At 36.1% G+C, this 24995-nt stretch overlaps 1 protein-coding gene across 1 annotated transcript; it reads right to left on the bottom strand.

The window, feature by feature from the left end:
* Positions 1–8323, bottom strand: LOC127436557 (deleted in malignant brain tumors 1 protein). The gene is given in 8 exon segments (XM_051690826.1): positions 1–307; positions 540–895; positions 1827–1895; positions 2295–2603; positions 5954–6295; positions 6373–6747; positions 7048–7356; positions 8183–8323. Coding segments are annotated over 8 exon segments (1878 nt in total). The 5' UTR covers positions 8295–8323; the 3' UTR covers positions 1–301.
* Between the last annotated feature and the right edge of the window lie 16672 nt (positions 8324–24995).

Genomic DNA, 24995 nt, shown 5'->3' with positions numbered 1-24995 from the left:
TTCAACCTGCAATACAATCCAAAAAAAAAAAAAAGAAAAAAAAAAGCATAATACCACTGACAAAAAGCCATTGCAAAAAGAGACCTTAATAATTATTAAGTATTTTATAATGAAAATAATGTCATCGCTATCAGTTACAAATGCATACCACTAACTGCTGCATATTAGGCTACTGTTATATTACTTTTTTGTTTGTTTGTTTGTTTTCCACACAAAGCAGAGACCTTCAGGGCATCTGGACTTTCTTATTTTCTGTAATATGCCACAGACTCCAAAGTAGGAAGTAGCTACCTCTAGTGTTTCATCCCTATTAAAACACAACAGAGGAGAAAACCTTGTTTTACCGGTGCAATAAATAATTTTATAAAAATTATTATAAATAAATAAATATTTTCAAATGTACAACTGGAGATCTAATTAAAGACGGACAAAACAGGGGATGTGACTGGAGAACAATATCAACACAACAGTGCAGAAAAATGATTTAATAATAAATATAATAAATTAATATTAAACAATAATAAAGAATAATCACTGACCTGACAGATGAAAGGGAGGTACTCGTGACAGCAAGCATCCACCCATCCAAAAGTATTATCTTTATCCTCTATCAGTTTTCCACAAAACTTGTTCATTGGGTCCACTGGGAAGGTGCTGTGCCACAGTGCATGGTCCACATACGGCCCACCGGTCCACAGCCAGGGAGAGCAAGTGAAGAGCATATTTCGTTCAAGCCCTATCCACACTCCATTGGTGATTTCTTCACCCTGCAGCATTTGAGTGATGTAATCTTGTACCGTGTCATTTAAAATATACACCAAAGTCTGGTGATGAGTTTTGCAATACAGCAATGCATCAATCCAGCTTTTTGAATCATTGATAAAGGTTAAGTGACCTGATAAGGTAGACACAAAACAACAAAACACAAAAGTAAGCTAAAGCAAACACCGTAGCTTATTTGAATTAAGCAATAAGGTGCAAGAGGCCATGCTACTGTATATTGTGACTATATTTACAATATGGCACTGCCTTGAGTGCCTTCTTGCGTTTATAAAACGGTTACCTCTTAATGAAAATATTAAGGACAATCTAAAATCATCATTAAATGTCATTCTTCCATCAGAAGATATAATCTCTGACAGTAAACAGTAAAGGGAATGTTGCAATGCAACAACAATAACTGCTATGGGTGCTGCACAATGATACAGCACACAAAAAAAAAGCTCAGCAAAGAGCCGGTCATAGCGATGATTTATTGTAAATAAAGCATGGTTTTCAACCAATTTGTTTTATAATAATAAATATAATTATGACATCTTAATGTTTTGCTACTTCTTTGCAAAATGATAGAGAATAATAGTAGTGCTTTATGTTACTGGCCCAGTTTAACACCATGTTTCTAATGGAAAAATCAAATGTATGTTTTTGGTAAAACTTTACAATAAGGTTCCATTTGTTCAAATAGTTACAACATTAGTTAACATGACCTAACAATGAACAGTACTTTCACAGCATTTATTAATATTGGCTAATGTTAATTTTATCATATACTAATACATTTTTTAAATCAAAAGTTGTATTTGTTAACATTAGTTAATTCACTATGAACTAACAATGAACAATTTAGTATTATTATAATTAATTTAGCTAAAATTAACAAAGATTAATAAATGATGTAAAAACATAACGTTCAGTGTTTGTTCATGTTGACCTAATGCATTAACTAATGTTAACGAATGGAACGTTATTGTAAAGTGGTACCTTTCAAGTTCAAACTTAAAAAAAAAATCATAAAAATCTGGACTGTGACAGAACATTAAACTTACCTATAAGACTTTCATATTCAGCCAATGCTTCCATTAATACTCCATCACCCATATCTGAACTGCCAGTTTCTATAAAGTTCAAAATTCACTTGGTTTATTTATTTTTACATGAATCTATAATCATTTCTCTTTATATTACTATATTAAGAATACTGCTGTTAAATTATGGTGGGGTGGCACCTTTAAGGAAAATGCTGAGAAAGTATACTATTAGTTTTAAAAACATACTTTTAATTAAAGGGCAGCAAATTGTATTTTTACTTCCTCTGAACTGTTCTTAGGGTAGAGAGGAAAATGATAGCATTAGTAAAAAAAAATTAAAAAACACCCTTTAAAGACCAGTCTTTTGCCTCTAAAACACTCTTACGTCAGGCTTCGTTTATATACGGGCCCCCAGTCTGATTCATACATGACTACTTTAGAGAACTAGGAAATGTGAAAAAAATCCATATTCAGGACTGAAAATACCTCCACAAATAACACCTGCATCTTTCTCATGCTCACAAATGTGAGTTCCCCATTCAGTCAAATTGCAGTTCTTTAGTGTTGACTCATTCCTGCTACAGTTTACATCATTCATCCAAATTGGTCCTGATCCTTGTCCAAAATAAGCACCAGTCTTTATTTCTATAACGTCTCCACAGCCTATCTCTCTACACACCACTGCAGCATCTGATTGATCCCATCCATTATCACACACTGTTCCCCACTGACCATCATGAAGAACCTCCACTCTTCCTGAACAAGAGTTACTGCCATTCACCAATTGAACTTTACCTAATATCAAACATCCAAACAAGTAGCTCAGGGTTCAGACAAACTAAGAAGTTTCATCACTGGCATCAGGCAATGTCAAAAACAGACTGAACATTTTCATATTTTCCATTAAAAGGGTCATGACATGAGGAATCAAATTTTCCTTGATCTTTTGACATATAAGTCATTGTACTATAAAAACATACTGAAAATGTCCTCCTTAATAGAAAAAGAGCATTTATGTAAACAAAGCTTCAAAAACGGCTCGTTTGGATTTTGTGGAACTTGTGATGTCACAAGGACCAAATATATCTGCATATGACTGCCTCTTCAGCAAGACATCATTGCCTATTTTTCGTCATTGCACCCTTGGCCCCGCCCACTGGTGGTCAGGCAGTCACACAGGTAAAGAGGAGAGAGGGCCTCTCATGGGAGAGTCAAATACAGTTTTAAGGGGACTTACACAGGACACCTTCATGTGCCTGGATTTAACAGTTTTTCTATATAAACATGCACTAGATTAAATGCTTTGACCATTATCATGCATATAATTTGTTAATCTTTTTTAAACATGCACTAGATGGCAGTCTTTGATCGTTTTAATGTGTTTCCGGCAATGTGCACCGCGTTTTAAGAGTGGTACAAGCATAACTTTTAAAAATGCGTCTCATTCTGCTGCTGCCACTGACTGGGAGAAACACATGCCATTCTGTGTGTAAACAAACACAGAAGATGTGAGATGTGAAGAACAGAATCTCTGCATTGGCCTGTTGAAGCCGGCTGAAGCACCCAACATCACCATGGATTGTTTTACGTTGGCATATTTAGAACATTTCAGTGTGGATTGTATGTGTTTTCGACACATACACTATATTGCCAAAAGTATTCGCTCATCTGCCTTTAGACGCATATGAACTTAAGTGACATCCCATTCTTAATCCATAGGGTTTAATATGACATCGGCCCACCCTTTGCAGCTTTAACAGCTTCAACTCTTCTGGGAAGGCTTTCCACAAGGTTTAGGAGTGTGTTTATGGGAAATTTTGACCATTCTTCCAGAAGCGCATTTGTGAGGTCAGACACTGATGTTGGACGAGAAGGCCTGGCTCGCAGTCTTCACTCTAATTCATCCCAAAGGTGCTCTATCGGGTTGAGGGCAGGACTCTGTGCAGGCCAGTCAAGTTCTTCCACACCAAACTCGCTCATCCATGTCTTTATGGACCTTGCTTTGTGCACTGGTGCGCAGTCATGTTGGAACAGGAAGGGGCCATCCCCAAACTGTTCCCACAAAGTTGGGAGCATGGAATTGTCCAAAATCTCTTGGTATGCTGAAGCATTCAGAGTTCCTTTCACTGGAACTAAGGGGCCAAGCCCAGCTCCTGAAAAACAACCCCACACCATAATCCCCCCTCCACCAAACTTCACAGTTGGCACAATGCAGTCAGACAAGTACCGTTCTCCTGGCAACTGCCAAACCCAGACTCGTCCATCAGATTGCCAGATGGAGAAGCGTGATTCGTCACTCCAGAGAACGCATCTCCACTGCTCTAGAGTCCAGTGGCGGCGTGCTTTACACCACTGCATCCGACGCTTTGCATTGCACTTGGTGATTTATGGCTTGGATGCAGCTGCTCGGCCATGGAAACCCATTCCATGAAGCTCTCTACGCACTGTTCTTGAGCTAATCTGAAGGCCACATAAACTTTGGAGGTCTGTAGCGATTGACTCTACAGAAAGTTGGCGACCTCTGCGCACTATGCGCCTCGGCATCCGCTGACCCCGCTCTGTCATTTTACGTGGCCTACCACTTCGTGGCTGAGTTGCTGTCATTCCCAATCGCTTCCACTTTGTTATAATACCACTGACAGTTGACTGTGGAATATTTAGTAGTGAGGAAATTTCACGTCTGGACTTGTTGCACAGGTGGCATCCTATCACAGTACCACGCTGGAATTCACTGAGCTCCTGAGAGCGGCCCATTCTTTCACAGATGTTTGTAGAAGCAGTCTGCATGCCTAGGTGCTTCATTTTATACACCTGTGGCCATGGAAGTGATTGGAACACCTGAATTCAATTATTTGGATGGGTGAGCGAATACTTTTGGCAATATAGTGTATCAGCGTGGACTGCTTGTGAACCAGTCACAATATGATTCAAGCTTTGCAAAGGAACTGTTATTGAAGAATGGGGCAGTTAAAACACTATTGGACCAGGCCACAAAAACTATAAGTTAAAGCTAGGGTGTGCAGTCTTTTCCAGAAACATTTTTTGTTATACTGGTTGAAAGTCTCTTCACATCCTGATAGCAATCAATAATTTAAGTGGTCTAAATGTAAAAAAAAAAAAAATAAAAAAAAAATAAAAATATATATATAAATGATTTATTTATTTATATATATATATATATCTTCTGTGGAAGGGACAGGACTAAACAATTATCGACCATTCATTGCATTCGGTCTGAATGTAATGATAGGATGTCCTTCCTGCCTGTCAATCTATATTTACATACCGCCACACAACTTGTTCGCACAGACAATCACACATCATCAGCTGGGTTCCTTGATGCTGTGCAGAGCGAGCGCGAGAATGGAAGGCGAACCGCAGCTACATTATGTTCCTCCTGAACCAACAGTAAAAGGAAAACGTTGCGATCAATTCCACCAACACGTCTCTCCTCCTGGCGCTTAGACTCTGCTCTGTGTGTGTTCATGTGTGATAGAGGAGGCGTGGCTTTGGAGACACCTCTGAAGCGAGGGCGGACTCTATGCTTTCAAAGCTAGCTTGCTAACTGCTAGCCTCTCTGGATTACACACCCTAGCTTTAACAGTTTCATTCAAGAATTTTCAAATGCCATCACTGTTTGATAGTTTATGGTGCCACTGTGCTTGAGTGAACAGTTTAATATATTAGGATATAATGTATTGGGTGCACATTATGTGTAAACCCTGAAATTTAGTTTTATAATGTTGTGGAGCTTGTTGTTCATTTTCTTCCAACTGAATTTCAAATATGACTGAATTGGAGGTAGCTGCACGATGTCAGCCAATCATAACAGCTGGCGTTAATTGAAGTCTTAAAGGGCCAGATAGCTAAAAACCTTGCATTTCAGACAGGGAGCCAGAGACAGGGTGGAAAATTATTATATATTCCTAAATTATGACTGTTTTGATGCAATACTGATATTATTAGTGGACCTCAGGGAAGATAATAAAATAATAAAAAAAGAGTATGTCATGACCCCTTTAATATCAACAATCACATGTTAAGAAAAGCACAAATATTATTGAATTATTCTCCCAAGTGAAATATATCCACTATTGTACAGTGACACAAGGTTGTGAAGCACTATTATGCAGAATCACACTTACCTTCACAGATAACACCAGCATCTTTTTCATGTCCACATTTTTGCAGTACCATTCCACTTGATTCACAGTTCTTCAGTCTAGATTCTGTTCCATTACAGTTCAAATTATTCATCCATACTGGACCTGATCCCTGTCCAAAATAAGCTCCACTTTTTGCCTCTAGAACATCTCCACAGCCCAGTTCTCTACACACCACTGCAGCATCTGATAGATCCCAGCCATTATCACACACTGTTCCCCATGTTCTGTTATAGAGAACCTCCACTCTCCCAGAACAAGAGTTGGTGCCATTCAGCATTCGAACTTTGCCTGTTGCATAAATTAAATGAGTTAAACAGGGAGCTTGGCTAAAAAAAAAAAACATTATTATTGAAACCAGACCATGTATAAGAAAGAAATGGACCACTATGAAATGTAACAGCATTATTGAATTATTCCAGTTTGACAGATCAAATTCTGTATTGTGGTACTGCTACATACAGCCTTACCTACGCAGATGACTCCAGCATCATGTTGATGCCCACAGTTATGTACTCCCCATCCATTTGATGAACAGGTTTTTAGTGTAGATTCAATCCCTGTACATTGTACATCATCCATCCATATTTGCCCTGAACCTTGTCCAAAATAAGCACCAGTCTTTGTCTCTATAACATCTCCACAGCCCATCTCTCTACACACTACTGCAGCATCTGATAGATCCCATCCATTATCACACACTGTTCCCCATGTGCCATTATGACGAACCTCCACTCTTCCAGAGCAAAAGTTGTCACCATTCACCAACTTGACAGCTATTAACCAACACCCCCCCCCCCCAAAACAAAACAAAACAAAAAAACAATACAATAACATATAAAGACAAAAGGTTTAAATAAATGTGTTTTTTTAACTATGCAGTTTATATTATTTTATTATTTTAATTAATTATTTTTCACTTGTTTTAATAATTCAATGAAATAATTGCCATTGTTAGTTTGAAAGAACAGTGTGTGATTTTGTCATGTTCCATATAGAACCTCAAGCAATTTAGCATTTCAAATGACAAAATGCACAATATTGAGACTTCAAATCTGTGAATATTTTTGACTCACATTGGCAGATGACTCCAGCATCCTTTGAATGCTTACAGTTGTTTTTTCCGCATCCATTTGATGCACAGTCTTTCAATGTAGATTCACTCCCGGAACAACATACATAATCCAACCATACTGATCCAGAACCTTGTCCAAAATAAGCACCAGTCTTTGTCTCTACAACGTCTCCACAGCCCATCTCTCTACACACCACTGCAGCATCTGATTGATCCCAGCCATTATCACACACTGTTCCCCACTGACCATTATAGAAAACCTCCACTCTCCCAGAACAAGAGTCACTGCCATTTAGCAGTCGAATGTTGCCTGACATGCATAAAAAAAGTAGATCAGACAGGGAGTTCTGACGGACTACAAAATCATCATCATTGACACCAAATATGTCTAAGACTCAGTTTTTGCTTTTGATAATTTTACTTGTTTAATTAATAACATGTTTACATATTACAAAATGCAACAGAATCAAACTATTGTACCAGAACCATAGCTTCTTTTATTTAAACAACAGTTGCCAATAAAAGTTATTTGACTTTTATACAACAATACTATAAAGAAGTTAATATCATTTAATTGAGGCCACATCTGCACTAATCCATTTTCGTTTTCAAAGTATGCGGTAATGGTGAGCATTTTTGAAAGCTCGATTTCCGGCGATGGAAAACAGTATTCTAGCGTGGATGAGAGGCGTAAACGTAGTGGAATCAATGCATTTTCAAATGAAAACATAATAGTGTGGACATAGTCTGACATTTTAGATGCAATTAATGCTAATTTTTGCTCTGCTAACAAAAATAGTTCCAAAAGAAATGTATGTGGTGAACACAGACAAGTGGAGTCAGGAAATACAGACATTATTTTGAATTTGTATAGAGTGGAAAAAAGCAAAAACGTTTTGTGTAGTGTGTTCATATAGGGGTTTTAGAAAGTAATGTGATTACTTTTTCCATGAAGTAATGAGTAGCTTTATCTCTCTGATTTCTGTAGTGTTTTTTTTTTTTTTTGAGTAACTTGCCAGAAATGGTTATACTAATTGTCAGCATTCAGCACCACTTCAAATGGATGGACCAATCAAATTACTGAACATATAAATTGTATAAAGGCAGTGAAGCTTCTTATGCAGTAATAAACTTACCTCCACAGATGACACCAGCATCTTTTTCATGCCCACAAGTGTGGTTCCCCAATCCATTTGGTCTACAGTTTATTAGAGTAGATTTAGTCCTATAACATTTTACACTGTTCATCCATATTTGTCCTGTACCTTTTCCAAAATATGCACCACTCTTTGTTTCTATAACATTGCCACAACCCAGTTCTGCACACACCACTGCAGCATCTGATAGATCCCAATAATCATCACACACTGTTCCCCATGTGCCATTAAAGAGAACCTCCACTCTCCCAGAACAAGAGTTGAATCCATTCACCAACTTGACAGCTGTGAAGCACCCAAATAATAAAAAGACAGATGTTTTAATGTCTTTTTAGTAATTTGAAAATTAAATTATTATTGTTGTTGTAAGGATTATAAAAAAAAAATTAAAAAAAATGAAATGAACCCAAGTTTTCCATGTTAATGCTCCATATAGGACCTCAAACTCTTTAGCATTCCTAATAAGGAAAAGTACAGAATCAAACGTATATTTAATTCCTATGAATATTTTTGACTTACATTGGCAGATGACACCAGCATCCTTATTATGGTTGCACTTGTGTGTCCATCCACTCAGTCTACATTTCCTTAGGTTAGATTCAGTCCCCAAACATTGTACATTATTCAGCCATACCTTCCCTAAACCTTGTCCAAAAAAAGCACCACGCTTGGCCTCTATAACGTTCCCACAGCCCAGTTCTCTACACACCACAGCGGCATCTCTAGAATCCCAGCCATTATCACACACTGTTACCCATTTTCTTTTATAGAGAAACTCTACTCTTCCTGAACAAGCGTTGTTGCCATTAATCAGTCTGACTTGAGCTCCTCTACTGATGGTTATAAAACCTGTACATGTTGAAGAATCACAGTTGCATTAATTAGATTAACAATGAAGTCAACATATAGGCTAAATAGAGGCACATAATTAGAGTTTACTTTAGAATTAAATGTACTTGTCAAAAGTCTTTGTATTTAAATATGGAAATATAATGGTATTAATCAAGTGTTTATTTTAAGGAAAATACACCAGTGAATGGAATTTGTTTCAATGTGTAACATGAGTGTCCTTACCTAGAAGCAGAAAGAGTTGCATGAACCAGAGCATATTGGCTGTAAATAAATGTATTATGATATTAGATTTGAATGTTTATTCCCTGGTTTCCTGTACTTAGACTCCTCCAAATGCTTTTTGCTATGTCCTTGTTTCTCAATTAATGAGAGAAGCACATTAATCATTAGTCTATAGCACAGTATTACAGTTTTTCGAGTGCCGACATGTTACTGAATAAAAATAACTGCTATAATGTATAACCTCCTCTGTGGTCTACTCAGTCGGCCACACTGTACAGTATAAATATGCAATTTGGAGTCCACATGTCCACCGTAGCCAAGAGGAATGAAAATACTGAATATCAGACAAATTCAAAACATTGAATTCAGTAATAAGCTAAATCTGTGGCTTAGACACTGAAAAATGCAATCTACAATTTTGCAGAGTAACGGTAGCTATTTTTTATGTTTTTCAGTGTCAGAGCATAATATTTAAGTTTATTTATTATTAGGACAACTTTCAATGACAATGACAAGGTATCATGCAAATAGAGATTATTATAGAAATATAATAGTAGAATTTAGTACATCTAATTGTATTTAATCTACTTATATTGTAATTAAATATGTATTACAGCCCACTTTAGTGTAGAATATCCAAAATAAACAGTTTTAACAATAATAAAATCCATGATTTATGTATCGATTGAGCAATAATCATTATTAAACAAATAAATAAACAACTATTTTTTAAAACACTGATGATATATGATATATAAGTTATAGGATATTACCCATTTAGAGTTCTCAGTCTACTCCTTCCTCTTGAGTCAGTCTGTTTGAAAAGTGCTGTTTGGGACAGTTATACTGGCTGCGGTCCTCTTCTTCACCCCAGACCACACCCATACCACTAGTTTACCGGCAGTGAATTTCTGAGTAATTTTTTAACTAGGTAAATTTAAGTTTGATAACATATGCTCTCAAGATGGCATGGACTCCACAAATCTGATAATCATGTTATCCAGCATGATTGAGAATGTTCCAAAAAGCATCTTGTGTGCTTCAATGGAAGCAAGGAAACCTGACCTTTTGTACCAAGGAGTTAACTATGTCAATGTTATGGCCATTGTGTGTGCGTGTGTACACGGTACATGAGATGAACAGTAAGGAAACCAACATCTAGTTTCTTGGAAGTTTGGGTTACTTTGGCAAATCATCTTCAGATCTGACAGCATTTATTCATTGAGGTGAGATTGTGAGTCAGACAGTAGAGATCATAATGAAAAGGTCTTATGTTGAACACATATTTGTTTAAACAGCATTTACATGTTTTTTCCTCATCTGAGCACAATGGAAAAATTTCCTTTATTTAAATAGATTATAATGGCTATTCACAACTCTCATGAACTATGACTAATACACTGCAATGTTTGTACAACCATATCCCCACACTCAAAAATTTATTCATTACCTTTACTTAATTTAATTTAAGAATTTAATTAAGTAACTTATAATTAATTCAGTTTCAGTAAACCAACATAGTTTATTTGGATTGGGTCAAATCAATGTACTATAGTTAGTTTAACTCAACTTTATTAGGTTAATCAAACATAATTTTTTATGTTGGTCTAATGTAATTTTATTAATTTACTAAGGTTTTTTTTTAATTAATAGTCTTATGTTAGTTCAAATTAATATTTTTTTACTCTCATTAGTTTAAGCCAAGTGAGCAAGTGTAAGGACAGTGAAACTGTTGCACTGTCAGTTTGATAGCAACTACTTATAGAGCTCAACAGCATTCAAATCAAACATCACTTGAAAGTTCAGGTGCTTCCTCAACCAAAGCACATACACTAGTCTTCAACACAATGGTAACCCCCCCAAACTCCAGCCACACAAATACTACTTTTAAAAAATGATAAAACAAAACAGTAAACATGAACAAAACTCATCCTTTTCTTATCTTGCTCAGAAATGCATAAAATAACACTTAGTTTCAACATTTCTTCACATCATCCAGTCCCCTGCAAAGCATGCTGGGAAATCGAACTCCCCTGGCCAGTTTCATCAATGCTACAAAAAATATTCATTTAGGCCCGGTGGCGAATTCCCAGGGCCAGCAAAGCCTTCTCTGCTGGCCTAACATGCCAAATAAATACATATTTTTCATCTTTTCATTCTCAATCACCTTTTTGCCTATGTATTTTTACTCACTTTCCACTCTTAATTAATCTACAAACAAACAGAGAAAAACAAAAAGGTTATCAAGTCAGAATTTATTACTTGATGCTTACAAGAGAAGTGTGACAACTGTTTTACAAATCGCATCCCTGAAGCAGCGCATGAGTTTGAGCTCCACCCCGTCAGGCCTTCAGAATTTCTACAGAATCCCTCAACAGTGCAAATGAATGAGCAACTAAAGTCAGATTCATCAGCCAATCAGATTGATTTATTTGATTGATTGATTTATTTGTTCTTGGTGGGTGTGATCTTTAGGATATGTCCCGGTCGAGGCCTTCTAGCTGGTCTTGAGTGATGCAGTCACGCTTTAAGTGATGTACAGGTACGTAATTTGAAAGCGAATAGTGCGATATCGCAATTACTGCCACTATTGCCATTGAGAAAGAGATCCTTATGGATTTAAAAACATGAGATGTTCTGCTTAATTTATTAAACAGGAAAGGAGAGCTGATTTTCATTTCAAGTAAAATGGTAAGAGCTTTTTGCATTGTTATAACAACATCAGGAGCTTTCTAAGTGTGAATCAGGCTGCTTAAGAATTCAGTGTCAGATCAAGTTTTGAAAAGTAGTGCTGCGTTTCATTCAACACGGATTTTACAACTTCCTACTAGAAAAAGTTATACAGTTAAATCATCAAGCTATTATGGACCAGTTTAAGCTGACAACACTGCGTGGACCACAATAGACTACAGAAGCCTACATGTGTAGTGATGTGGGTGACTTGACTCAGTTTAAGTTTTTAACCACGATGAAACCGCGATGCGAGCAATGTCTTGGCTGCACAAACGCAGCGCGTGATTTTACCAGTTGTCAGGTCCCGTGCTGTGCGAAACTGCCTTGTTTAGTTTCTAGGACATTACCTGTCTTTACAGTATCTTTTCATCGTGCCAGCCACCTCGGTAATCAATATTATACAGTAGTCTCCGTAGTAACATTCAAGTGAATTGGTTGACCGATGAGTGTGCCTGTGCGTGTGCGTATGTGTGTGTGTATTTGCTTACATGGTGAAACAACTCCAAGTATGACATCAGGTTGTGGTACACCTGCATGCACACAGAAATGTGTTCAATTATCGCTATCATTATTGTACGTAATGTACAAAGAGACTGAACGTGATTCACTGACATCATGCTGACAGATGAGGTAGCATAATTCAAATTACACAGTTATGATTGGTTTATTACAAACTTTGAGACTGTATATTATATTTGACTCTCCAGTGCTGGAACAGGGCTAAAACAAAGTGTGGATATAGGTCTGACTATGCGAGACTGTAGTTTGAAGTAATCACTTTTCTTTGCATGATACATTGACTGCATTTATACGATAGCCTATGCCGGCATTAGCTAGCTAGCCAGCTTTATCAATAGCTTTTAGCTAAATCTGTGGATGATGACAGTAGCTGTTTATAAAATAGACTGTACATTATAAATATGTTGACACAATTCAGTATTGATTCCATCACAACTGTCATTTTGATATATCGATGCGCTGTTTTATAATAATAGAATGTACAGTTGCAATCGAAATTATTCAACCCCCCCCCCCCCTCCACCCTACATCTATATCAGTTGAGTGACACATTCAAAGTCATAGTGTGAATATATAACCTAATATTTCTAAATAACAGGATTTTTAGAAAATACAGCCATGTCATAATTATTCAACCCCTACTGCATGTAGCTGTTTCTTAAATATGTAAGGCTACACAAGTAATTGTTTTAAAACAAAATTAAGTCATCAATCTGCAATAGTGCTTATTTAAGTTTTAACATTTAAGTTTAGCGTTGTAAGCTAAAATGTATTTCTATGCAAAAAATGCAATTAAAAATAAGCTGTCTCAAAAGCTAATAGAGGAGATTATTTCATTACACAAGAAAGGTCATGGCTAAAAGTACATTTCCAAGGCACTTCAATTTCCAGTAGACAAAGTTGGCAGCACCATTCATACATTTTTTAAATATGGTACAACATCAACCTTCTTGGGGTGTGGAAGAAAGCAAAACTTCACCAAGGGAAATGTTGACTTGAATATTCAAGAAGTAATTAGGAAAGAACTGTGGAGTCCTGGAAGAAGGTTTTATAGACGTATGACACTAAACTGAAAATGAGTTTTAGACCCATGGGTCAGCAGTACGTCTGGAGTAAGATCCCCACAGTCAAGCATGGAGGTGGGTCAGTCCTGTTATGGGGGTGTTTTGAGGCTGCAGGAAACGGCTATCCTGACTATGTGACTGACACCATGGATTCTTTCAGGTATCAGGCCGTTTTGGCATGAAAAATGTGATGCCTTCAGTGTGTAAATTGAAGCTCGGTGATCACTGGACTTTCCAGCAAGACAATAACACCAAGGATACATCCAAGTTGCCCAAAATCTGGTTCAGGGATAGGTCGTGGAATGTCCTTAAATGGTCCTTTCAGTCCATCATTAAAATCCCATTGCAAATCTTTGTTGGGATTTCAAGGAAGCAGTGGCAGCACATTAATTTTGTGTGTTATTGTAGTTTACCTTGCTGAATAATTACAGATTAACATTGATATTAACCTGAATTTTAGTATAAAGAGAAGATCGTTGAAATTATTTGAAAGTTACGAAGCAAGGTAGCTTGCAATTCGTCAGCGTTAGCAGGCAAAAAGTACACAGATCAATCCTTATGGCACTATATTTCACATGCTTTGCAGTTATGTAAGCTTACCTGTCCAATAAGAAGAATTCAGGGTCGGTTTTGATCCCCAAAACCAAACGAAGGTCCCTCCAGGAATCAAATGCCCTGCTGATGTTCACTCTAGTTTTCACTCGACCACGATCACGTTTCCGCTTAGCTAGACGGGATTCAGTAGAAAATGTTTTTTTTTTTTTTTTTTTTTTTGCTTACTGTGAGTTTGTGTAGGAGTCGGTGTTGTGCTCAGAGCCGGACATTTGCTGGATTCCATCTCTGAGATAATGTTACCTAGTGTTGTAGTTTGTTGTCGCTGTTGAATAGCGGAAGAGAAGCTATTACTGTCTGAGGCAAGGCTCTCGGGAGCACGCATAAACATCACATCCTTTGGATTTTTCCGGCAAAAGCGACCCGCTCCCTTCGCATGCAAATCAGTCTAAAGGCTTTAATAGACAACCTAGGAAGTCCGGGAGGGGCTCATTTAAGTTGCGTTACAAGCCGTTCACACATTGGCAAAAAAAAGGGTGAAAATTACATGAAAAATGTTACATATTGCACCTTTAATAAATGTTTTAAATGTATTGTTCATTGTTTGTTCATGTTAACTAGTGTAGTTAACTAATGTTAATTAATACAACCTTATTGTAAAGTGTTACAATTAATTTTACCTTTGGTCCCCCCAATAACCAGTTGAGATTTTATTTATTTTTTTTCTGTTACTTTGTTGCTTTAAAAAAGCAGCAGGTTGCATAAACTACAGGCTTAACATGGCAGAGCAGATGTTGTTTAAACTCCTCACAATGAGGCAGCAGGTGACATTTTTGAGGGAACTTGGAAAGTTTTATGGTCAGTTTGTAATATCATTTGAATGTAAATATTCTACTTTTTCCAGATTGAATTGGAGCTTTACACTGGAACATAGAAGATGTAAGTTGGAGTGAGTACTTGTGAGTACTTTGTGCTTTTTGGCTTAGCGTTTACAGAAAAAATAATAATTACTGTATATTGTGGGTTTTGAACATGCATTATGAAATGAAGATATGTTCTGGAAAGGAACTTTAACATAAAATTTTATAAGCACTGCATGAAATATCCACTCGATAAAATGGTTATTACATTCATGATAACAGATACCAAATCTTTGTCAATCCATAATGAAACATACTGTAAATAAAGAAATAAAAATCAAACATAGTCATGCAATAACATGCAGCCAATAATAAAATATATGCAATTTATTTATATACAAGCAAAGATATCCTTTACATGTACATTTGTATTTTATAACACTTAATTATGTAACACATCTGAGTTTAAATAGCATTGGCCTATTTGTTCGCATTGACCAGTCTTTAATTATTTAGATGTGCTGAAAGTTTAAATCTACGAATTACTCAGGAAGGGAAACTGTTTGAATTAATTTACTTTCACTAATGACTCTTTTAATGCATCTTTTTCATGACCACAATTGTGTATTCCCCAACCACAATCAGTTTGCTCATCAGTTTGAATTCAGTACCATGACAGTTTACATCATTCATCCATATTGGTCCTGATCCCTGTCCAAAAATAGCAGCGCTTTTTATCTCAATTGCATTTCCACAATCCATCAATCTACACACCACTTCAGCATCTAATAGATCCTAGCCGTCACTACACACTGTTCCCCACTGTCCAATATGGAGAACCTCCACTCTCTCAGAACATCGTCTGTTACTATTCACCAGTCTGATCTCTAGGAAACAAAGGAATGAAAGAGAACATTTTTGCCAATATGTTTGACATTCCATCACTTAAGCTTAAAAATGAACATCTTTGTTTTTGGTGATGTCCACTCAAGTTGCAACCTACCACGACTGTCAACGGCAGCATCTTTTTCATGCCCACATTTGCTTACTCTCATCCATTTGATGAACAGCTTCTCAGTGTAGACTCTGTCCCATGACAGTTTACATAACCAAGCCATATCGTTTCTGTTCCCTGCCCAAAATAAGCACCAGTCTTTGCTTCTATAACACTCCCACAGCCCATCTCTTTACACTCCACTGCATCATCTGATAGATGTCACACACTGTTCCCCACTGACCATTATGGAGAACCTCCACTCTTCCAGAACACAAGCTGTTACTGTTGGCCAGCCGCACTATACCTAAAATGTGTTGAAATGAATGAAACATAACAGAATTCATTTTGTAGACAAATCAAAATTTTACATATTAATACATCTTTTTACAAAACTAAAAATTGTTGAGGTGAAAAAAAAAACCAATCAAAAAGTGCTCAGCATACCATCAATGGGAACTTATTTAATACCATTTATAAAGGATCCCAGGTAAATATCACTTGAAGAGAAAATGCCCATATTGTGCAGAGCTGTGATCTAGGCAAAATGTGGCTACTTTGATATCTAAAATAGATACATTTTTAGTTACTTAATTTATACATAATTACCATACATTCATTTGTGCTATTTCATAGTTGATGACTTTACTATTGTTCTAAAATGTGGAAAATATTAATAATAAGGAATTAGTAGGTGTGTCCAAACTTGCAGACAGGAGTAGCAGCTACAGTAATTTGCTACCCCCAACTGGATTCATGCAGATCTTTTTTTAATTCTGAGAACATGGAAATAAGCTTAAACACACCTACACAAATAATACCAGCATCTTTTTTGTGCCCACACGTGAATGTTCCCTTTTGGGATAGAAGTACCTACCCCGGGGTAGGAGCTATAAAGTCTGTCTAACGTCCCTCTAAGTCTAAACTTTAGTTCCTCATGTGTGAAAACAACGAAAAGTACGAGTTCAGGGTAAAGTACCTAAAACGGGCTTTAGTTCCTGCAGTGTATATTTAACAAAAATTCACAAGTTAAAACATCAAATTATGTGTTGTACTGCTTTCAATATAGCACAAGTTGAATAGAATTTACAAATACCTCTATTTGTTTCAATAAGAATTTTCCATAATGTCCCAACTTTTTTTGGGAATTGGGGTTGTATTTAAGATTAAAGTTTAAAAATCTTCCATTGACTGACATTAAACCATTACATTACATTACAATATAACTGAAAACAATGAATCAAAACTGTACTGATATTCTATGAATGTGTTTGACTCACAATGGCAAATGACTCCAGCATCTTGTTGATGCCCACAGTTGTGTACTCCCCATCCATTTGATGAACAGTTTTTTAGTGTAGATTCAATCCCTGTACACTTTACATCATCCATCCAAAATTGTCCTGAACCTTGTCCAAAATAAGCACCAGTCTTTGCCTCTATAACATCTCCACAGCCCATCTCTCTACACACTACTGCAGCATCTGATAGATCCCAGCCATTATCCCCATATTCCATTATAGAGAACCTCCATTCTTCCAGAACAAGACTTGTCACCATTTACCAGCTTGACAGCTAATGTTTTATCAAGTTTGTTGTACTTTTTTTTTTTTTTTTTTTTTGTATGATTACTTAAATAACATTTAAATATTCATAGTTTGAAAGATCAAGACTTTAATTTATTTATGTAGGTCTCAAACACTTTAACATTCTTAAGGATAAAATGTACAGTATCAAAACTGTACTTCATTGCTGTGAATGTTTTATGACTCACATCGACAGATGACTCCAGCATCCTCATGATGCCCACAGTTAGAGTTGACTAATTCCCAAAACAGTTGACATCATCCATCCATATTTGTCCTGAACCTTGTCCAAAATATGCATAACTCTTTGCCTCTATAACATCTCCACAGCCCATTTCTCTACATCTCCTTGAAAAGCTTGAAGATCTTGAGAATAGAAGCCGCAGGAATAACATTTGAATTGTTGGAATTCCTGAGCATGAAGAGGGCAGAGATATGGTGAAATTCCTAGACTAACTTTTCCCGAATTTGCTCGACATAACAGGCCACAAGGTGAAAATCGAGCGAGCTCACAGAGTCCCGGCTCGCAGATCTGCTAAGGGAGACAGGCCCCGATCGATTCTGGCCAAATTTCTGAAATCATCTGATAAAGATCTTGTGTTGTGCCAGGCGAGGAGCAAAGGAAAGCTTTCTTGGAAGAATTACAATATTTTCTTGTTCCCGGACTTTGTGAACTCGACAAGAGAGAAACGCGATCAATTTAAGGAATGCAAGAAACTCTTACATAAGCGGAAGATCACTTTTGCTCTGATGTTTCCGGCCAGACTGAGAATAAACACCAAGGACGGCAGCAAAGTATTTACATGTCCCAATCAGGCAATGTCTTTTTTTGAAACAATGGGTGAGTAACCATTGGGTGTTTTTGTTGTGAGTGGATTGGCTCACTGTACATGCTCTGGCTTTCGGAGGAAGCTGGGCGCCAATTTTGTTTCTTTTTGCAATGGCTCCACCGAGTGGTTGGAGTTTGTTTTGTTTTGTGGATTAACACTTGTCCTTGAAGAAACTTTTGCATTGACGGAAGATCACTTTTACAATGAAGTTCCCGGGCAGATTGAGAATAGAAACTACGGATGACCGCAAAATATGTACAAGTTGGTGGACTGTGTAAATCATGGGATATACTTTTTTGCGGCCTCTGAATGAATTGACTCTTGACCATCCGAGGAACCGGGATGCGTGTTTCGTTTCATTTTGTGCTGGTCCCAACTAGCGGTTGGAGCTTGTTTTGTTAAATAACACTACTTCGGGACAGTTATGGATGAATCTGTCAGTTCCTTGTGCTTATGCCTCCTGTTGGCTGGAGTATGATTTGTGGAGTATTTTCGTGGGACATTAGAATGATCTGCTGCACTCATCAGCTGGCTTACTGAAGATTCGTTTGTCTGTCCGAGGAAACTGAACGACTTTATATTGGCTGGAATTTGTTTTGTGAAGGAACACACCTTCGAGACAGTTCTGTGAATGAGTCTACACATTCTTTGTGTTTATTCTGCCTATTGGCTGGTTTTTTTTTTTACAAAATATTTGATGTTTGTGTGGCTCTCGTTTAGAGGGATTGACAACAGCGGTTGGCGCTGTTGTGCGCGGGGTTAATGCGCACGTTTTTCTTTTTTCTGTTTGTTTTGTTTGGGGGTAAGTTCGGGGTTTTATTGTTGCATTAATGTTGAAATGTGGTCTTCATAATTTTGTCTTTGGCACACAATTTATTTTTTTATCTTCCGAATATCGGGGAATGGAATGCATTTATGGTCGGAGATACAGTATCAAGTAGGAATATCCCACATCCAACTTTAATGGAATGCAGCATAACCGTGTACCCTGACGAAACGAAATTCATTGAAAGCAACATTTAAATCGCAAATATTATTAGATTGATTTTTCAAGGTATTATAGACCTCCTTGGTAGAGTCATATGACTAATTAAGATTTTTGAATGTCTGTTCAGGAGACGTTCATTTCACAAAACAGTCATGCTGCAGTTAAAATTAGGCTTGCTTGAGCATTAAGTGTCGTTTCAAGTTCTGGCTCTCATGCGTGGACGTGTTTTTAAAATGTCAGTTTGGTATTACTAGTTAGCTGCAACATAATGTATGATGCCCAAAGGCATGGGGTGTCTTATTCATTGTGAAACTATGTTTTCTTAACGGCATGAATCACACTGAAGTCCTAGACTTTAAATGCACGGCCCGTCACTGCTCTCTCGCAACTGGTTTCAGAACTACGCTTGTGTGGATTGAGTCCGTAACAGGAGAATAACAAAATATTCTAATTTTGAACTTGGCATTTAAAACCAACATACAAAACCTCTGAAAAAAAAAAAACACACATTTGCACAATTGGACTTTTGACTCCAAATCTAACTTGTATAAAGCCCTTGTGTCAACTTCCCTGTGTGACAACTAGACCCGGTCTCCACTATACACTGCATGACAATTCGGTTAAGTCTAGAATGTGCAAAATGATCAAAAAACATGTTAACAATAGGCCATGTAATCCAGTATGATTTGCACATCAATTTATATTCCATTAATTTATCAAATAAATACATCATTACATGAATAGACAAAACATTGATGATATATGATATATATATGCTAATGTATTAAAGAAATACCTGGTTAGATGGTTATCTGTGACCTCGTTTATTTTGAATGAAGTTAGTCTGTTTGAAAAGTGCTGGATGAAATGGTTATACTGTTTACTCTCCTTGACCTTAGACCACACCCATAACCACCATAAAACCTGAACACCTGCTGTAATCCAGAGGTTTACTGATTAATATTAATGTGAATTTGTACAAATTTATTTTAACCAGCTGATAAACAACACATCAAGTCATTAAATGCTTGGGCTGGATTAGGTGCTCTTAATTTGAGAGCCTGTGTGGTATACTTTTAGATCAGAACAGAATTGGGTAAACAAAAATGTATCCAGGAATTCAAATATGTTTTGCCACATGTACAGTATCTGTGCCTCAACAATCAAGTGACTATTTCAACCCAACAGAAAAATGCAAACTGTCCATTTATAGGAAATATGAATGACTCATTTGTTTACTGAGAAGAGTTGAGTTGACCTTTATCTTTTGAATATTTGGTTACTTTTATATTTTCTTGTGCATACAATTATTTATTTATTCAGTAGGGACCACATTAAAAAGGTCTGAGTCTTAAAACAGCAGAGCACTCTCATATCCTGTGGTCGAACTTCTCAGCGCTATCATTTTTATTTTGTGTATTTATTATTATTATTATTAATTATTTTATTTGTATTTATGTATTTATTTATTTCAAAAAATAAATCAGCTCTGCTGTGAAACCCAAAACTCACACAGTAGGAAGTTGCTTAACTTGAGCTATGCAAATTCACAAGTTTCAAGAATGAAAGAGAGAGAAACTCTTTGGGTGAGAGACTATGTGTCAAATGTCAGATATAAATGGATTTGAATAAACACTCTTCAGTGTTTACAAAAAAGAGAGATGGGGAATTGGGGCTGGCAGCTGAATAATTTTTTGTACCATATATTAAAGACTAATAAGATTCCATTTGTTAACATTAGTTAGCAATGTTAGTTAACATGAACTAACATTGAACAATACTTTTACAGCATTCATTAATCTTGGATAATGTTAATTTCAACATATAATAATACATTTTTAAAATAAAATGTACTATTAACTAACATGAACTAACAATGAACAATTGTATTTATTAACTAACATTAACAAAGATTTATAAATGCTGTAAAAAATATATTGTTTTTTGTTTGTTCATAATACCTAATGCATTAACTAATGTTAACGAATGGAACCTTTTTGTAAAGTGTTACAATAAAAGTAAACAAATTCATAATCAAAACCAGCATTAAAATAAAATACTGAAATTATTATCATTAAAAAAAAAAATCCCAAATTATATTATAATAAAAAGCATGTGAATCCCATTCTATTAAAAAGAAATAGCCCAACATTTACTTAAATGTCACATACAGTATTTTTCAATAGCAACTCAAGAAGATCATATGATATGAAAAAAATAAACAAACAAAAAAAAAAAACAACACAGACATATTCATGTTACAAAATGTACTAAATTTGTAGATAACTTTCCAAGTGCTATCCAAACCAAATGGCTCACCAAAACTGGACTGTTGAATACTGTAAAAACATAGCCTGGTCTGTTGAATCTAGATTTCTGCTGAGGTACACAGATGGATGGCCCATTCCAGCCTCGGCTTTCTGTTCTTGGCTGACAGAACTGAAACCCGACGTGGTCTTCTGCTGTTATAGCTCATCCGCCTCAAGGTTCGACGTGTTGTGCATTTTGAGATGCTATTCTGCTCACTACAATTGTACAGAGGGGTTATCAGAGTTACCATAAACTTTCTGGCACCAACAATCATCCATGTGATTATCTAATCAGCCAATCGTGTGGCAGCAGTGCAGTGCATAAAATCATGCAGATATGGGTCAGGAGCTTCAGTTAATGTTCACATCAAACAAAAATGTGATCTCAGTGATTTGGACCGTGGCATGATTGTTGGTGCCAGATGGGCTGGTTTGAGTATTTCTGTAACTGCTGATCTCCTGGGATTTGCACACACAACAGTCTTTAGAATTTATTCAGAATGGTGCCAAAAACAAAAAAGGTCAACAGAGAATGACCAGACTGGTTGGAACTGACAAAGTCTACAGTAACTCAGATAACCACTCTGTACAATTATGGTGAGAAGAATAGCATCTCAGAATGCTGTTCTGAGATGCGGGTTGGTGCTGTTTTGGCGGCACGAGGGGGACCTACACAATATAAGCAGGTGGTTTTAATGTTGTGGCTGATCGGTTTATATATATAAAGATTGAGTTTTTCGTTTCTTTTTTTCCCCCTCAAATTAGACAGTTACACAGAACATTATGCTTTCCATATGTTCACCCTAGAACACACCAATAGGAACTTAATTACCTAAATGCCTGCTTTAATCAAAAGATTCACCAATCAATATAAATGCTATTTTATCATTTGTAATTTTTCACCTATGCATGTGATTTTGTTTTCCATTAACAAATAAATAGCACATTGAAGAAGTCATCAAAATATGAGGGTGAGGGAACTGTACATTTGATGATGTGAAGTACATGTTATTTGGATGTAGACATGGCCATATTTGGCAAACAATACATTGTTGAAGCATATTTTTCTGGATAGGACAGTGAGTGCCTCACAAAATCAGTTACTTATTCAACCAGAAAATTATGCAAACCTTCTACTCTAAGGGAAAGTCAGCAGGATGTTTGAATGATATTTACCCAATTTGTTTACAGGGACACGAGATGAGCTCCGTAAAGTACAAACAGTCACTGTAGATTCTTTACTTGGAGGCTTGAGTTACTTTGGAGAAACTTAGCTGATGAAAGATTTAAGGAGCTCACTCTTCAATCGTAAATTAACTGTAAAAATCACTGTTCCAGTCATAACGGAGGGTTGTCTGAATTACTTTTTTAAAAGAAAATCTAGATATTTTCAACCTTCAGCCCCCACAAATAAATATCAAAAGGACTTTTCTTTTAGAAATTGAATTGAAAATTGAAATTAAGCTGTACTGATATCATTTTTGTGTGAACTGCATTATAATTGTATTTTTGAATAACTTACTAGATCTAGACACAAAAGTGGGTGTCACGTCATTTGTGATCTTTGCTGTCATGATGGGTTCATGTAAACAATAAACAAATCTAGAGTTCTAGCGTTCGTGAGTTTGTCTTTTGTTTTTCCATGTGTTTTAAATGTTGTTGCAAATTTACTCACATGATAAGGAAGTTTGATGAAACTGGCCCTCAAAATATGATCCCGTTGAGTTTGAATACTGACAGTTTTTGACCGATCTTTATGAGTATGATGAGGAAAAAAACAACACAGCAAAGACTTTCTAGCTCTTAAACCTTGAAAGACTTTACATTCAGTTATTGCAGTGCCATCCTATTAACTTGTTTTTGTTTGAATCCCTGCATTGGATGTTTAATGCTGTCATACCCATCAACATTTCAGCAAAGTCTGTCGATATAATTGAGTATTAATTTGGATCCACATAAATTATAAATCAAATCTACATGAAAACATCAGTTGAGTGTTGTCCTAACATAATACAGAGAATGTTTCAACAATGTTTTGCAGATGAGCAAATTAATATCTATCAGATAAGAACATGCATCAAATAGACTTCTCTATCAGGGCCATGACGACCAAACTTTTGCTCATAGAGGATACAAATAATAGTATGTATTGTAACAAACAGAAATCAGAAGTATTTTTGGCTAGGGATTAATTCAAGCACCAACTGAGCATTTTAATTATGGTGGATTATAATTTTTTCTCAGTGATTCTAAAAGAGGTTAGACTGCTTGAACTCTCTTTGAGATTGATGTTGATATATGATTGTCTTTTATGGTAATCAGAAAGGAGGAGCTGAGAATTGCAAGTCCAGATAAAAACACCTGGAATGCTCCTTAAATAAAACCAACACCATCTTGAAGATGAAGATGCTGCAGAAAAGGAGTGACATTTTAACAGGTGAAAGAAATCGAAAAATGAGTCACTGTTTTATCTTATACTGACATAATGTGTAAGTATTTCTGGTGTTGTTAATTTTGTTTGCCTGAAATGTTTTTATGTGCAGTCTCTCTTTGTCTTTTTTTGTTCCTAAAACACAATGTGTTAATTGTTGATTTTGAATTATGTGCTGTAAATATACCGTCCAAATGGAGTGAAACTAAACAATATTTAAAGGAATATTCTGGGTTCAATACAAGTTAAGCTCAGTTAACTGCATTTGTGACAATGTTGATTACGACAAAAAATAATTTAGATTCATTTAAGAAGAAGCATAAATCGAGGTTACAGTGAGGCACTTACAATGGAAGTGAAGTACCTCACTGTAAGTGAATGTGGTCCATTTTTGGTTTAAAGGCAGAAATGTGAAGTGTATAATTGTATAAAAGCATTTACATTAATTCTTAAAAACAAATGTATTATTTGAGCTGTAAAGTTAGTTTAAATTGTCATTTTAACAGTCGTTTAAGGATTTGTTGACATTACATCATCATGGCAACGAAGATGTAAAATTGGCTATAACTTAACACAGAGAAGGTTAGCAAGTGATTTTATCACAGTACAATCATGTTAAAACACACATTGTTCATGTCGTGTGGCTATTCTTTCGAAAAAGTGAGTATTTTAATGTAAAAAAAAAAAAAAAATCATTTTCATTGTAAGTGCCTTAATGCAACCCAGATTTTTGCTTTTTTATTTTTAAGAAGAGGAGGGGCAAGTCAAAATAATGTTTTGTGATAATCAACATTATGCCGCAAATGCTGTTGATTGAGCTTACCTTTTATTGAACCCAGAATAAGTTTAAGT

Source organism: Myxocyprinus asiaticus, chromosome 47 (assembly GCF_019703515.2).
Source record: "Myxocyprinus asiaticus isolate MX2 ecotype Aquarium Trade chromosome 47, UBuf_Myxa_2, whole genome shotgun sequence".
NCBI lineage: Eukaryota > Metazoa > Chordata > Actinopteri > Cypriniformes > Catostomidae > Myxocyprinus > Myxocyprinus asiaticus.
This window is presented reverse-complemented; position numbering and strand designations above follow the sequence as displayed.